Below are 14,685 nucleotides of genomic sequence, written 5' to 3' on the forward strand. Positions count from 1 at the left end.
ACCCAAATTTTCTTGGTTTTATAACAAGACAAATAGAGGAGAACCTATCAGGGATCGCACGTGCATACTGATGCCATTGTGAATGTGACAGGGCTACTGCCGGCCTTCTGGCCCTCACTTCTCTGCTAACCACATGATTTGTATTGAAGGTCGGCTCCAAGAGGAAAAAGGAATCAAAGAAAGGCCGTGCTGGCTCAAGGGGACGCCGTGCGGTGAAAGCATGCATCTCGAAGACAGAAAACCACTAGTCCCCTTCAACCTGACGCGTGAGAATTAACAAGGGGTATGAGAAAACCACAAGATTTCAGCAAAGCAAGACAGAAAGCACTCGGCTGCCTTGTTAGATCTGCGAGTGCCACAACCCTGCCATTTGGTCTGGAAACTCAGACGAGAACTCCTCTAGTAAAAACCAAACCCAACCCAAAACAAAAACAAATACAACAAAAATGAACCAACTAACTGATCAACCAATCAACCAAAACACGAAAACAAAACCCAGGTGCAAAGCGGTTCATGCCCTGGACGCCAAGCCATCTTTTGTGAAGTGAAGCATTAACTCATTCATCCCAGGTGCTGATATCACATGACCACAATTAATTATTTGGCATTTTAAGTCATGACGATACACCTGACAAGGGAGCTGGGTTTCTGCACGGCCACATAGTACACACCATGTGCACACCTGTAACCACTTGTATTCTTTGAAGGAGCTTGGTTGGGCTGGAGGAGGCAATTCTGACCAGAAAGCTTTTCATAATCATGGCTTTTTCCTCATCTCTTCATCCCAGTCAAAATCTAACGCCTCGTCATCCAGTTCTGACAGAGTGAAGAGGGAGAGGGTGGAAAGATTCACTCTCTCAGGGGGCTGCTGCAGCTGGAAAGACCGCCTTTGCTGGCCAAGCACCGGAGCCGTGGTGGCAGGAGGGCTGTGGCTCCTGTCCCTGCTCTGCTTCCTTTCAGGAGGGAGGGATTCTGACTTGGATTCTGGTGGGGAAGTGAAGGAGAAGTTCGCCAGTCTGGCCATCGTGCCAGCGTGAACCTTGCTTTTCTTACTGCAGGAAGCCCCTTCCTTTCGGTCTTTCTCACAAGCTGGATGTGAATGCCCAGCCTGGCTCCCAAGCTCCAGTTCAGACTGAATAACCCTTCTTTCGGGGCCCTGCTCCTTCTCCTCTCGCGGTCGATGGCTCTCTGGTGGCTGCCTTGAGAGCTCCTTTGTCTGTCCCTGCAGCTGGTCAGAGCATCTGTCTCCTGAGGTGGATGTCGACTGTCCTGGCCCTGCCACAGGCACAGCTGCTTCTCCTCTTGTTCTCTGTTGGGGAATATTAGAACTGTCGGCTGCTATTTGACTAGCACTGGGAGGCATGGGGCCTTGGCCTTCAGGGGAGTGGGTCAGTTTGCTCTTCTGTTTAAACGTGAATTTGGCCAGCTTCACTACTGGAGCACTCACAGTCTCAGTACCTTCAGGTCCAGATGCCTCCACCTGCGCAGATTTCTGTCTCTTTCTTTTTGGTGTTCCTGCTTTCTTTTCTGGCCCAGGTGGAGAGATGGACAGGGGAAAGGGGACCGTGGGTGGCAGTGATCGCACTCTGGTTGTGCACACACTCTGGGACCCCTCCTTCAGCAGCTTGGGGAGTCTGCGGGGCCCATGAGTCAGTCCAGACTCTCGGTCATCATCCCGTCCTGCTTCAGAGACAACTGCTGCCTGCCTTGCCCTCGTACTCTCAGAACCGTGAGACCGTAAGGGAGCGTCTGTGGCTCCTGATGATGGAAGACGCCCAGCTTTTAATAATTTGCTTCTTTTCTGGAGCCCATGCTTCCCCTTGCCCTGAGCTCTATTGTTAGAGATTTTCAAATCCTCCTTTCCTCCGTCGTTTCGGACTGGGAGACACAATAGTGCTTTCCTGTGCAATCTCAGGACTTGCCGTGGGGTCGGCCCAGGCTAAACAGTCACCTCTGCCACCTCCGTTCTCGGCCTTGTGGTTACAACTTGTTGGTCTACTAAGCCCTGGACCAGTCGGGGAGTCTCCACCAGAGCTCTCTGGGGGACTCCAGCTACAGCTCTGTTCCTGCTGTGTTGACGTCCTGAGGCCTGGTCTGTCCCTTGGATCATTTCTGCAGGAGCCTGGAGCCGCCTCCACCTCTGGTGAATGTGCCTGGCACTGGTCACTCTCATTCTGTAACCTGGGCAGAGGGAGAAAGAGAACACTGAGAGGAAGGAAGTCTACGCCAGCCTTTCTCTTCTTCAGTCTGTAAGACACTGCCGAGAAGGCCAAAGAAAACACAGTTTCAGGTAAACAGAAGAGCGGTCTTCTGAAACACAAGGTTACTTTGAACTTAGTGCTTGGTGTGCCTCTTTTTTCAACCTGAAACTGCAGTGAAACAAAGAAAATGAACCAGAAGGTCTACATCTTCAGCCACTCAGTTCACTTGACTTTTGAAGATCAGTGTAAAATGCTCACCCATAACCTTTCCTGTGCCATGCTCAAATACAGGACATATGTGACAGCCTGCACAGATGGCTCCTAGTGACTGCTTGGAGGGCTCACTCGGTGGTTTGTAGGTCAGAATTAGAGTGAAAGGATTCTACAGTTTTACCAAAGCAGCCACTGAACTTTAGTGTGCACGCAACTTTCCATAGGAGTGGAGAGTCTATGCTGCCTGACACTGCTGCTGCCAGTGCCTGTCCACCGTCATCACCACAGCAGACCTTCTGGGCACTGTTCTTGCAAAGCCCCATCCTGTTTCCTCAGAGTCTCTGAGGAGCTCCTCAGGTGCAGAATTGGCATCTGCTTACCAGCTGTGAATGAAGGGCCGACTCCTGAAACCTGCTCTCAGTACTGGGCGTAGGAAAAGCTCAGCACGTACCACAAGGACCACATTCTCACTGGAACTATAGTTCCTAAAGGAGGTCCTTCAGAAGGTCTTTAACTTAGATGTGTAGGCCCAATGTAGTGAGAAATATGGCCCTGCTTCCATGTGCTAAATTGGAAAGGAAATTGCACAAAAGCAGGTGAGGGAATTATTCTAAAATTCATGTGCAGCAACAGAAAAAAGAATTAAACATATAAATTTAACTATATTAAGAAGTTAATATATAGCACTGGGAAGGAAGATTATATTTTATTTTTGTTTTCTTATTAATTCATTACTTCTAGTTTTCAAAATGCACAAAGAATGTCTATTGCATTCATAAAATTAATTACAAGTTATAAGAGTAGACTCTAAATGTATCACCACAGGTTTAGAAATATCAGCAGAGTAATAAGCTCATGTTCCTCGTCTCTAAATTGGGTTGCAACCACACAGAAAAGCAAGTGGCTTTTCAAATCCCTGGCATGAAGCAGACACTTCAGTATCCGATAAACGTCGGACGCTCACACTGCTTAGAGCTAGGTGGGCATGCCTCAGCTGAGGAAGTTCAGGAGCAGACTGGTTTGATCCTGTTCTTTAATCAGTTCTTGCTCAGGAGTGAAATTCTTAGACAAATCTCTGCAGCTGTACCCTGGAACCGAGTGCTGGCTCTGCTCTCTGATTCGAGGTGTTACCAGCAAAGTATTTTCTGGAAGGAAGTATGGGGAAAATACGAGTGGTTTTACCATGAGATCTATTAGGGAACTCTTTCCTAAAGTGCAAAACCATATAAACTAGGTGGGTTCTTATGACTCAATGAGATTGGCGTTCAGCTGGATCTTGAAGGTAATTCACCCTTAATGTGAGGCCCTTGGTTACGGTGCTTTGAGGATGAACACTAACACAGTCCCATGATAAAACATAAGACCAGGAAAGACTAAGGCAGAATTCAGGTTTGCTCTTTGGACAGTCATGCATATACTTCTCCCCATTCCATTCAGTCTACGAGAGCCACTGTTTACTGTGAGATGACTAAATCTGTCTTGTGTTCCTCTTTTCCTGAACCCAGCACTTATCAATTGTGGTAGCCTGAGCAGACTCTCCCCGAGAGTCTGAAATGTGAAAGGATCACCTACATCTAGCCATACGGAGACGGAGCCAAAGGAGAGGGTGACTCATTTCTCACAGTGCCAGTTCAGTGTGGCCTGACCCTGGTGAGTAGAGCCAGCCCCGCTCCACTGCCCATCGACGGAGTGGAGAGATGCCAAGCAGAGTCCTCTCAGGGTCTGTCTCAGTGATGTATGTCAGTGGATGACAGGATGCCTGGCAGCTTCCTTCTAACTTCGTGCTCTGTCTTCCTCCATGTGCCTCCCTCCTCCTTACCTTTCGAGTCTTCTAAGTTCTTCCTGCAAGAGGCTCTGGAGTTCCAGCTTTTCCAGAATTAGCTCACACTGCCTCCGGTACTGTGCCCGTGGGCTTTCAGGAAAGGACGTGTGAAGAGCGTTCACACCGCCTAGCAGTGCGCCTCCCTGAGGGCAAGGAAACACCAGGGACAGTCACAGGTCGATTTGCACAAGAGCAAGACCACAGGCTGTCCCAGCTCTCATCCCGGGTCACCATCACAGAGCCCTTCCACATTTCTACAGCCCTCCCTTCCCCTACAGGGCAGTGGGTGACCACTGTGCCAGGAAGCCACCGGTCACTCCTGAGGGCATGAACTCCCTTAGGCTTGCTGAGAAAGGAATATTGAGATCCACTTCCTCCCAGTTTACAGGCAACAGCAGTGGCAGAGTAAAGGTCTCTGTCCCCAACAGCTCTTCTTTCAAACAACTGCTTTTGAGTCTTCCCAGGAAGCTAATTTGATCACTTTCCCAACTCTCAGTATGTTGACGAAGCGTCGTTTTAAAACGGGCTTGTAACTAGGGCGAACACAGCATCCTCACCTGCATTGAGGATTCCATCACGGACACCACTGTGATAGCATCTTCCAGAGTCACGGTACTGCGGAACATCAGGCGAGCGTGGGCTAGGACAAGAGCAGGACACTGTTAGGATTACCCGGGATGAGAGACCGGGACCCGCTGAGTTCTCTGCCCTCTAAACTTGCATTTTATGGAGGAGCTAAATTAATCATCAGCCAATTGTACTAGAACAGGCAACTGTCTTCAGTAGTTTCTCCGGTAAGAGGCCTAAGCCTTCACAGCCCAGGTGATTTTGTGTAGAATGTTTTGAGAACATTCTAGACTCTAGCACTGTAAAAACATCCACTTAATATTCAGAAACTTTTATTCTCCATTTTTTTACTCTCATATAAATGCACAAAATTAAAACTCATTCCTCACCTCTGGTACCTCTTTTATCTATGATTTATGAGCTTTTTAAAGTACCAATCTCGCAAGCAAGAAATTAAGATACTTCTTGCCAGAATACTAGCTATAAATGAGGTTCATTTGTTTTACGGAATTTTTATTAAGTTTACATGATTTCATGATATGTTACATTCAATTCATGTGAATATTGTTAATTTGAACATGGGTAAAATACAAATGCTGTAAGAGATGGTCATTAGTTACAGGTGAACGTGTAAGCCTGAAGCCTTTGGGACAGGATGGGATACACTGTATCCCATTGGTTATAAGAACAAGCATGAGACACCGGGAATCAGAAGGGTACGTTTCACTCTCCTTTCTGTCTGACATTACAAGTTTTCTAGTCTCATCCCCAGACCTATAGCCTGGAGATGGCCTGGAGAGCTTGACCTCCCTCCCACTGTAGTTCCTGGACTCCGTTGACCCTGCTGTGGACTCGGCTTTCCTCCCTCACCCTGTCCCTTGGTGTCAGCTACCTATTATAGCTAGCAACACTCTCTACCTGGGAGCCCGGCGGCCACACCCGGCTGGGATTCAGGTAGGCAATTTTCACCCTTTCCTCCATTACAGTTTCTCCAGTCTCACTCCCAGTAGACTGCTTGCAGAGACCCGTCTTTCCACCTCACCTCCAATCCTGGGGACTCCAGCAAACCCTGGAGAGGACCCAGCTTTCTTCCTCCCCGGAGACTGTCTCAGACCCCATCCTCCTAGCCTATACCCATTTTTTTCCTTCAGCCCCCCTAGATACACTTTCTAGCCTGGATCTCAGTGGCCACACCAACTGGAACTCACATAGGTGAATCACACTATCCTTCCTGCCGTCCATACCATCCCTCCATTCTAACCCTCAGCCAGTAACAACCTGCTCACAGACGCACCTCATTCCACCTCAGCTGCCCTCATGGACACTGCAGCTCCAGGTTCAGACCCTGGGTTCCCCCACCTGCATTCACTGGAGACTCAAACTCTACATTCAGACCCTGGGAGCCTCATAGCCTTTTCATCTCTCTCTTCCCAGATAGTTCTTTATCTCCCTGCAACATACTTGTGTGATCCCCTCTTTTTACCACATCGCCAACTCCCCGTGGCCCCCAATTCTAAGTATGAACAGGTTTCCCTTAAGGTTTTCCTGACGTCACTTGTAACCTTTTCTCCTAACCCACCCCTATTACTCTCTGCTACCCAGTGACCTACAGAAACACCCCCTATCAGTCAACCCACAGCAACACAACTTAAGATGAGGAGGCCAACAGAAAACTAGGATAACTCACCCTACAAAGGTAAGACCAGATACTAACACCTAGTATCACAATCATCCCAACTCCAGATGCCTAGACACCAGCACAAAAACACAGTAACAACCAAGGCAATAGGCTTCCACCAGAACCTAGTAATGTTGTGACAGTAGGTCATAAGAAAAGTAATATAGTTGAAGCACAAGACAAGGACTTCAAAATAGCTATTATATGTTCAAGGGACCTTAAAGAGGATATGAACAGATCCCTAAATGAAGTCTGTGAAAAACACAGTGAAATGATTTAATGAAAAAATTCATGACATAAAAGTAGAATTTAACAAAGACACAGACTTGCTAAAAACAACAAACAAACAAACAACAAACCCCTCAAACTCAGATAAAACTGGAAATAAAAGATTTAGGAAGTCAAACAAAAAGCCTCATCAACAGAGTACAAGACATGGAAGAAAAAGACTCTTGGGTTTTTCTTTTTTCTTTTTATCTTTATTAAATTGGGAATTTCTTATTTATATTTCAAATGTTATTCCCTTTCCTGGTTTCCAGGCCAACAACCCCCTAACCCCTCCCCCTCCCCTTCTCTATGGGTGTTCCCCTCCCCATCCTCCCCCCATTACCGCCCTCCCCCCCAACTGGGGGTTCAGTCTTGGCAGGACCAAGGGCTTCCCCTTCCACTGGTGCTCTTACTAGGATATTCATTGCTACCTATGAGGTTGGAGCCCGGGGTCAGTCCATGTATAGTCTTTAGGTAGTGGCTTAGTCCCTGGAAGCTCTGGTTGGTTGGCATTGTTGTTCATATGGGGTCTCAAGCCCCTTCAAGCTCTTTCAGTCCCTTCTCTGATTCCTTCAATGGGGGTCCCATTCTTAGTTCAGTGGTTTGCTGCTGGCATTCGCCTCTGTATTTGCCATATTCTGGCTGTGTCTCTCAGGAGAGATCTACATCCGGTTTCTGTCTGCCTGCACTTCTTTGCTTCATCCATCTTATCTAGTTTTGGTGGCTGTATATGTATGGGCCACATGTGGGGCGGGCTCTGAATGGGCGTTCCTTCAGTCTCTGTTCTAAACTTTGCCTCCCTATTCCCTCCCAAGGGTATTCTTGTTCCCCTTTTAAAGAAGGAGTGAAGCATCCGCATTTTGATCATCCGTCTTGAGTTTCATGTGTTCTAGGCATCTAGGGTAATTCAAGCATTTGGGCTAATAGCCACTTATCAATGAGTGCATACCATGTGTGTTTTTCTGTGTTGGGTGATATTTTCTATTTCCATCCATTTGCCTATGAATTTCATGAAGTTATTGTTTTTGATAGCAGAGTAATATTCCATTGTGTAGATGTACCACATTTTCTGTATCCATTCCTCTGATGAAGGGCATCTGGGTTCTTTCCAGCTTCTGGCTATTATAAATAAGGCTGCTATGAACATAGTGGAGCATGTCGGGGTTTAAGGACAGGATAGGAAGAACAGATACCTCAGCCAAAGAAAATCTTAAATTAATAATAATAATAATAATAATAATAATAATAATAATAATAACAATAATAAAAATAAAAATAAAAATCCAGGTACAAAACCTCCAGGAAATCTGGAACACTATGAAAAGACCAAATCTAGAAACAATGGGAATAGAAGGTGCAGGAAGGAAAGTTCAGTTTAAAGAGGTTATTCACACTCAAGAAAACACAGAGAATAAGTAACTGCAGTCCAGCAAATCAAAAGAGGAGGAAAAACTCACGTCACCACAACAAAATAACGGAAATCAATAAACGCTACTCACTGACATCTCAACATTAATGGTCTCAATTTCCCAACAAAAAGACACAGGCTAACAGACTGGGTTTAGAAAACAGGATCCATCTTTCTGCCACATCCAAGAAGCACACCTTACCATCAAGGACAGATACCACCTCAGGGTAAAAGGATGCATAAAGACATCCCAAGCAAATGAATCCAAGAAGCAAACTGGTATAGTCAGTTTATTACCTGACAAAACAGACTTCAAACCCAAAATAATCAGAATAGAGAGAAAAGGATACTACACACTCATCAAAGAAAAAAAAATCCACCAAGAGAATATTGGAAATCTAGATATTCATGTAGCAAAGATAAGGACACCCAAGTTTATAAAAGAAATAAGACTACAGCCAAAATCACATATTGAACCTGGTACAGTGATAGTGGGTGACTTCAACAGCACAGACACTAAGACCTAACAGTCAACAAATTGGGACCTCATGGAACCAAAGCTTCTGCATGGCAAAGAACAGAGCATTTGTAAACAGTGGCAGGTCACAGAAAGGGAAGTGATCCTTACCAATTACACATCCAATAGACGGATACTATCTAAAATAAAAATAAATATATAAAAAACTAGACATGAAGAAATTAACCAAGTAAAAAATGGGGTACAGAAGCCAGCTTTGGTAGCTAATGCCTTTAATCTCAGCACTCAGGAGGCAGAGGCAGGTGGATCTCTGAGTTTGAGGCCAGCCTGGTCAACTGAGTGAGTTCCAGGACAGCCAAGGCTACACAGAGAAACCCTGTCTCAAAAAACCAACCAGCCAACCAACAAATAACATATTAAAAAACAAAAAAAAATTTAAAAAGGGTGGAGGGACTGGAGAGATTGCTCAGTGGTTAAGAGCACTGGCTGTCTTTCCAGAGGACCCAGGTTCAATTCTCAGCACCCACATGGTAGTTACTACTGTTAATTACAGTTCCAGGGGATCTGACATCCTTATACCAATGAACATAAAATTAAGTAAATTATAAAAAAATGGGTACAGAGAGTAGTCAAAAGATGAAACACCAAGGCTGAGGGACACTTGCTCCCTCCCATGTCCACGGCTGCTCCTCATTGAAGGCTATCGTGATAGCCAGAAGTTGGAAGCAGCCTAGATGCCCATCAATAGATGAACGGATAATGAAAATGTGAAATATTTATATAATGTAATATTACTCCTCTGTTAAGAAAAACAACCATGAAACTCACACGTAAACAGATGGATCTAATAAAAAAAGCAATCGTCCTGAGTAAGTAAACCCAGACCCATATGGTATATTCTCTTATATGTAGATGCTGGCCTTTAAGTATTCAAAATGCCTACTTGGTATACAAAGAGGTTAGCTATAGCATAAGGGAAGGATCTCCCAAAGAACAGGAAATAGAATATATAGTAATGGATGGAAAGGGCATGGGATTGGATAGGGAGGACTAAATGAAGAAAGGGATAGAAGAGGGCATAAGGGAGAGAATATGGAATACAGGGAGGGACAGCTACAACTAAGGGCCATTTGAGTGGTCATATGGAAACTTGTTACAATAGAAGCTTCTTAAATATATATGTATATGTATATGTATATGTATATGTATGAAAGAAATCTATGTGGAGTCACCAAATAAGAGGGAGACAAAGCCCTAATTAGACTTTTCTCACCATCAAGTGAAATCTTCAGGGCCAGAGACAGGCACTGAATTGAGTTGGAGTTGCTGGCCAAAGGCACCCTATGGACCCCCAAGCAAGCCAGGCTATCATCAGGGCTGTTGGTTCCCGCCCACACGCTGATTTTAGGGCTGTACTGCTGAAGACAACACCCAGACACTCACTGAACAGGAAGAGGTCCAACTGGTGCCTAGTCTGAGCCTTCACCCCCGCTGCTGAGTGCTGATGTACGAGAAGTCCTCTGCATACTTCCCTGCAGAGGAAGATGAACACATCTACAAACCCTTCAGTCTACAGTAGTAACCTGATCGCATACTATTCAGGGGCAATAGTTGTGGGAACAACCAACCAGTATCTGATGGATTTGAGGCCCACTCCATAAGACAGAACTCATACCTGACATTGCTTGGGTGACTAGATAGGCCATGGACTTAGGGAAAAACTGGATGCTATTTTTCTGCTATTAAATATAGCAAGATTTAATATATAAGAACTTATATTTAAAATATAAGAACTCCTAAGGACATTCTGCCCCCAGATCATAGATCACGGACTAATGGATCACCAACTTGCTCAGCCGTTATCAAAGCTTCCACTGAAGCAGATGGGAATAAATACAGAGACGACAACTAGACCATATGTAGAGAATGAGAGACCCTGGAACACCCAGTCCTAAACGGGATGTGTTCACCCAACTCCTCCCTTCAGGGCTCATGGAACTATGGGGAAGAGAAGACGTAAGATTATAAAGAGCGGGTGGGGACGGAAGACACCAAGGAAGAGGCGTCTCCTACACACGACAGGACTGACGCACATATGACCTCACAGAGACTGTGATAGCATATGCAGGGCCTATACAGGTCCGAGCCAGATGGAGTCCCAACTGTCAGAGATGAAGTAAACACAAGCTTCCATCCCTAACATGAAAGCTATCTCTAATGGATAACCATTAAAAGAAGAAGACAGTTTTTGCTCCAGTGGCGTCTCACTGGATATAAAGCATGGTGAAGGCTGACCCCATGCCCAGCAGTAAATCCTGCTGCTCCTGAGAACCAGCACCACAAAGAAGGCTTCTAAATGAATAACAGCTTATATGTGGGAGGTCCAGAAATGGCACGAAGGCCATTTCCATAATCATCATTTATCCTCAGAAGCATGGTAGTCTAAGGGCTAAGGAGCTCTCACTTTTAATTTATAAAGTTTTTAAAATGTTTACTATTTTAAAAATGTGCACGTGTGTTCCCATGTCCATGAACACCACAAGTATGTGGGTGCCTACAGAGGCCAGGAGGGCATCAGATCTCCAGGACAAGTGTGAGACCAAGGGATCAAGCACAGGTCACTAGGCTGGGGACCAGCTTTTATCAGCTAAGCTAGCCAGCCCATGTCCTGAGTAACTTTTATCACCTTTGAAGAACACAAGGTGCAGGCCTTGCATACACAAGGCGCTCAGTAAAGATGCCATTTGTAAAATGAAATGAACCTTCTGCTAATCGGATCAGGCTTTCTAACAGGCGGATGGTTGTCCGGGCTGCGTTCCGGGAATCACTCTGCCTTTGCATTTGGTAGTATCGGAGGAGTACTTGATTGCTCACATCAGACAGCGTGGGGTGGAGATTCCGAATGAGGCAGAAGTAGGTTTTCATCTTCTCCATGCTCCACAGATTCTCCGATTTACTTGGATAACCTGTGTACAGCAGACGTGGGGTCAGTAAAGTAAAAGGAGTGGGAAAATATCACGATTGGGGAATATAGAACATTCCTATATAAGATTTAACATCTATTTATCTATATATCTACCTGTGTACAAATGTATGTATGTATGTATGTATGTATGTATGTATGTATGTATGTATGTATCTATCTATCTATCTATGGTAGACAGAGTCTCTCTACATAAATATCCCTAGATGTCCTGAAACTCACTATGTAAAGATGTGTGCCACCACACCAGTCCCTATGCCCATTGTTAAAGAGAAGCTTCAGGTTTATGCCCACTGAAATCCAGCCCTATTCTCCTTGTAGCATGAAGTTCCAGAATAAGCTGTCTCACAATATAAATAAAAAGACGCTTCCCACACCCAGATTGAAAATTATTCAGAATAATTCCAAATAATTATGTCGGCCTAACTTTAAAAAATAACCTTTATAGATTTCCACTTCATAATTCACGCTAGTTTTCTCTGTGTGCAAGAGTAGTAACACCACAAGGATGTCCCCTATCAAAAAGGATATGGATGTATACGTTATGTATACATACATGTGTACGTATATACATGTATAGGTACACATATGTGCACATGTATGTCAACGAGAAAGTCACTTTTCCTTATGCTATCACTGTAGCCCACTACCTGGCTTCTCAGCTGCCTTCTGTCTAAGCATCTATTACCTCAACACAGACAGCTCGAGTATTCAACTCAAGGGACATGTCCTTTGGTTAGGTCTAATCTTTCCTCGTCACAGTGAGTGACTCACTTGTCTTCACCTACCTTTATTTTCTAAAATAAAGGAAGAAATGATGCGATCCCAGTCTTCATTCCTCGTGTCGAGCAAAACCAGGATGAGGTCAAACCGACTCAAGAGTGGGCTGCCGAGGGCGATGTTCACAGACACAGACTCCTGGGGGTCATACTGGCCTTTGGGGTTAGTTGCTGCCAGAATGGTGGTCCTTGTGTTCAGCTTACAAACAAGGCTACCAAAATAAAGGGAAAAATTCATTGACGAGATTAGAACAGGAAACAGGATAACATTTGTTAATACAGTGGGGTTATAATCGTCCCTTGAAAATCTAGAGGAACTTCTGTGAAAGAATATGGAGATAGGAGAGTACCACAAACACTGTGTTAAACAAAAATGAAATGGAATGAGTATCTTGAAGAGAATCGTTCCACAGACACCTTCTATGCTGCTGTAGCTGTGGTGACCAGGACCCTCTATGCTCAGTGCTAAGAGGCAAACGTGGATACTATACTTAAGAGGTTTATACTTGACAGGCTATAATCTAAGTCAAGGCAGCATTCAAGAAATTCCCTATGGTTAAAGCGACAGTGGGAATAAGGTAGCATGTATTTGCTTATCTAGATGAAACAGGTAGTCAGAGAAATGAGATGAAGCAGCTTTTGAACTAGACCCTTCAATCCATCTGGATATTACTAACTAGATAGGTATATGTACCATTAAGGACAGGAGAGAGGAGAGGGTGATACTGGGAAATGGTTGAACAGGAACTTCTTATGATTTATTTATTTCATCTGTCTGTCTGTCTGTCTGTCTGTCTATCTATCTATCTATCTATCTATCTATCTATCTATATGTCTACCTACCTACCTATCACCTGTCATTCATCCATCTAACTATAAATCTGTATTAATCAGGGTTCTCTAGAGGACTAGAACTGATAGGACACACACACACACATACATACATATCTCTCTCTATATATATCAATCACACACACATATATACATACATACATATATCTATATATATATCAATCACACACACACACACACACACACACACACACACGCGCGCGCGCGCGCGCGTGTGTGTGTGTGTGTGTGTGTGTGTGTTATTAGAGTGGCTTACAGGCTTTGGTTCATTTAGTCCAACAGTGGCCATCTGCCAAAGGAAAGTCCAAGAATCCAGTAGCTGTTCAGTCCACAAGGCTGGATGTCTCAACTACTCTTTAGTATACACCAGAATACTAAGTAAGTAGGCTCTAGTGCCAGTGAAGAAATAGACTTGCCAAACAGAGTGAGAACAAGCAGGCAAAGAATAAAGAATTTCCTTCATCTCTGTCTTTTATATGGGCTGCCACCAGAAGGTATGGCCCAGAATAAATAAAACCACCTTACCTGGCTTTGTTTTGATTATTTTATATATGAAAGAAAAAGAGTGAAGAAGGAAAATGAACTCAAGAAGTCTAGGATAAGTTTAACCTGGAGCTCTGAGGAGTAATTATAAAGAAAGGACTTGGTAGCGACTGAACAGGAAAGGGACACTCAGAGAAGGGTGGGATGCTACCAAAATGAATAGTCTGGTAAAAGGACACAAAGTCCTAAGCAAGGCAGTGGAGGGACACGAATGGACTGTTGTCGGGAGCCATCACAGGAGAAGCTAATGACTAGCAGATGATCGTCCCGAGAGGAGTCCGCCTTGGATTAAACTTCACAACGAATTTGCTCCTATAGGCAAGGCCCAGGAGAAATTCAGTTTAGGAAAGATTCCTGCTACTAATATGCTTTTCCTGTTATGATTAAATATATAACTATCACTAGGTATTAGCCCACCCTTTTGAACAGATCTCTGTAGAATAATGAAGATGTTCTATCTTGTAGTAATGCTATATAGACAAATAGGTAATAATTATTTAGAATTCCTGATTTGATTCAAATAATTCTAGGAAGAACGTTTTTAGAGATGGTCTTAGTTGCTAGAAAGATAACAAAATTAGAATCAAGAATAGAATGTGCACACTCCTTAGAATAGTAAGTAAAGGCCACAAAATAAGAAATACAATGAGCTTTCATAATCACACCAAGAAGAAAAATAGACTTTTTGTATTCAAGGAAAAACATTTAGGTTCAAGGATAAAGTCACGTGTGTGCACTATGATAAGGCAAGGCCATGTAAAAACTGTTGCTTTGAACTTTTAATGAGTATATTATGATAAGACAAGGCTTTGAACCCTGCTGTAACTCTCATTTTATGCAACATTTTATCTCTGACGTAATTTTCTGAAGAACTTTTTGTCTAAGTAGGTATAA

At 44.1% G+C, this 14,685-nt stretch overlaps 1 protein-coding gene across 1 annotated transcript in view; it reads right to left on the bottom strand.

Moving 5' to 3' along the window:
- Window positions 1–649: 649 nt before the first annotated feature.
- Mcm9 (minichromosome maintenance 9 homologous recombination repair factor) overlaps window positions 650–14,685 on the bottom strand; it is a 73,732-nt gene continuing 59,696 nt past the window's right edge. Inside the window, 6 exon segments of the mRNA XM_032888289.1 lie at window positions 650–1,862; window positions 1,864–2,181; window positions 4,234–4,379; window positions 4,794–4,876; window positions 11,397–11,600; window positions 12,406–12,608. Of these exon segments, the coding sequence (XP_032744180.1) occupies window positions 758–1,862; window positions 1,864–2,181; window positions 4,234–4,379; window positions 4,794–4,876; window positions 11,397–11,600; window positions 12,406–12,608 (2,059 nt within the window). The 3' untranslated portion in view covers window positions 650–757.

The sequence above is a fragment of the Rattus rattus genome, chromosome 18, assembly GCF_011064425.1.
Source record: "Rattus rattus isolate New Zealand chromosome 18, Rrattus_CSIRO_v1, whole genome shotgun sequence".
NCBI classification, from domain to species: Eukaryota; Metazoa; Chordata; class Mammalia; order Rodentia; family Muridae; genus Rattus; species Rattus rattus.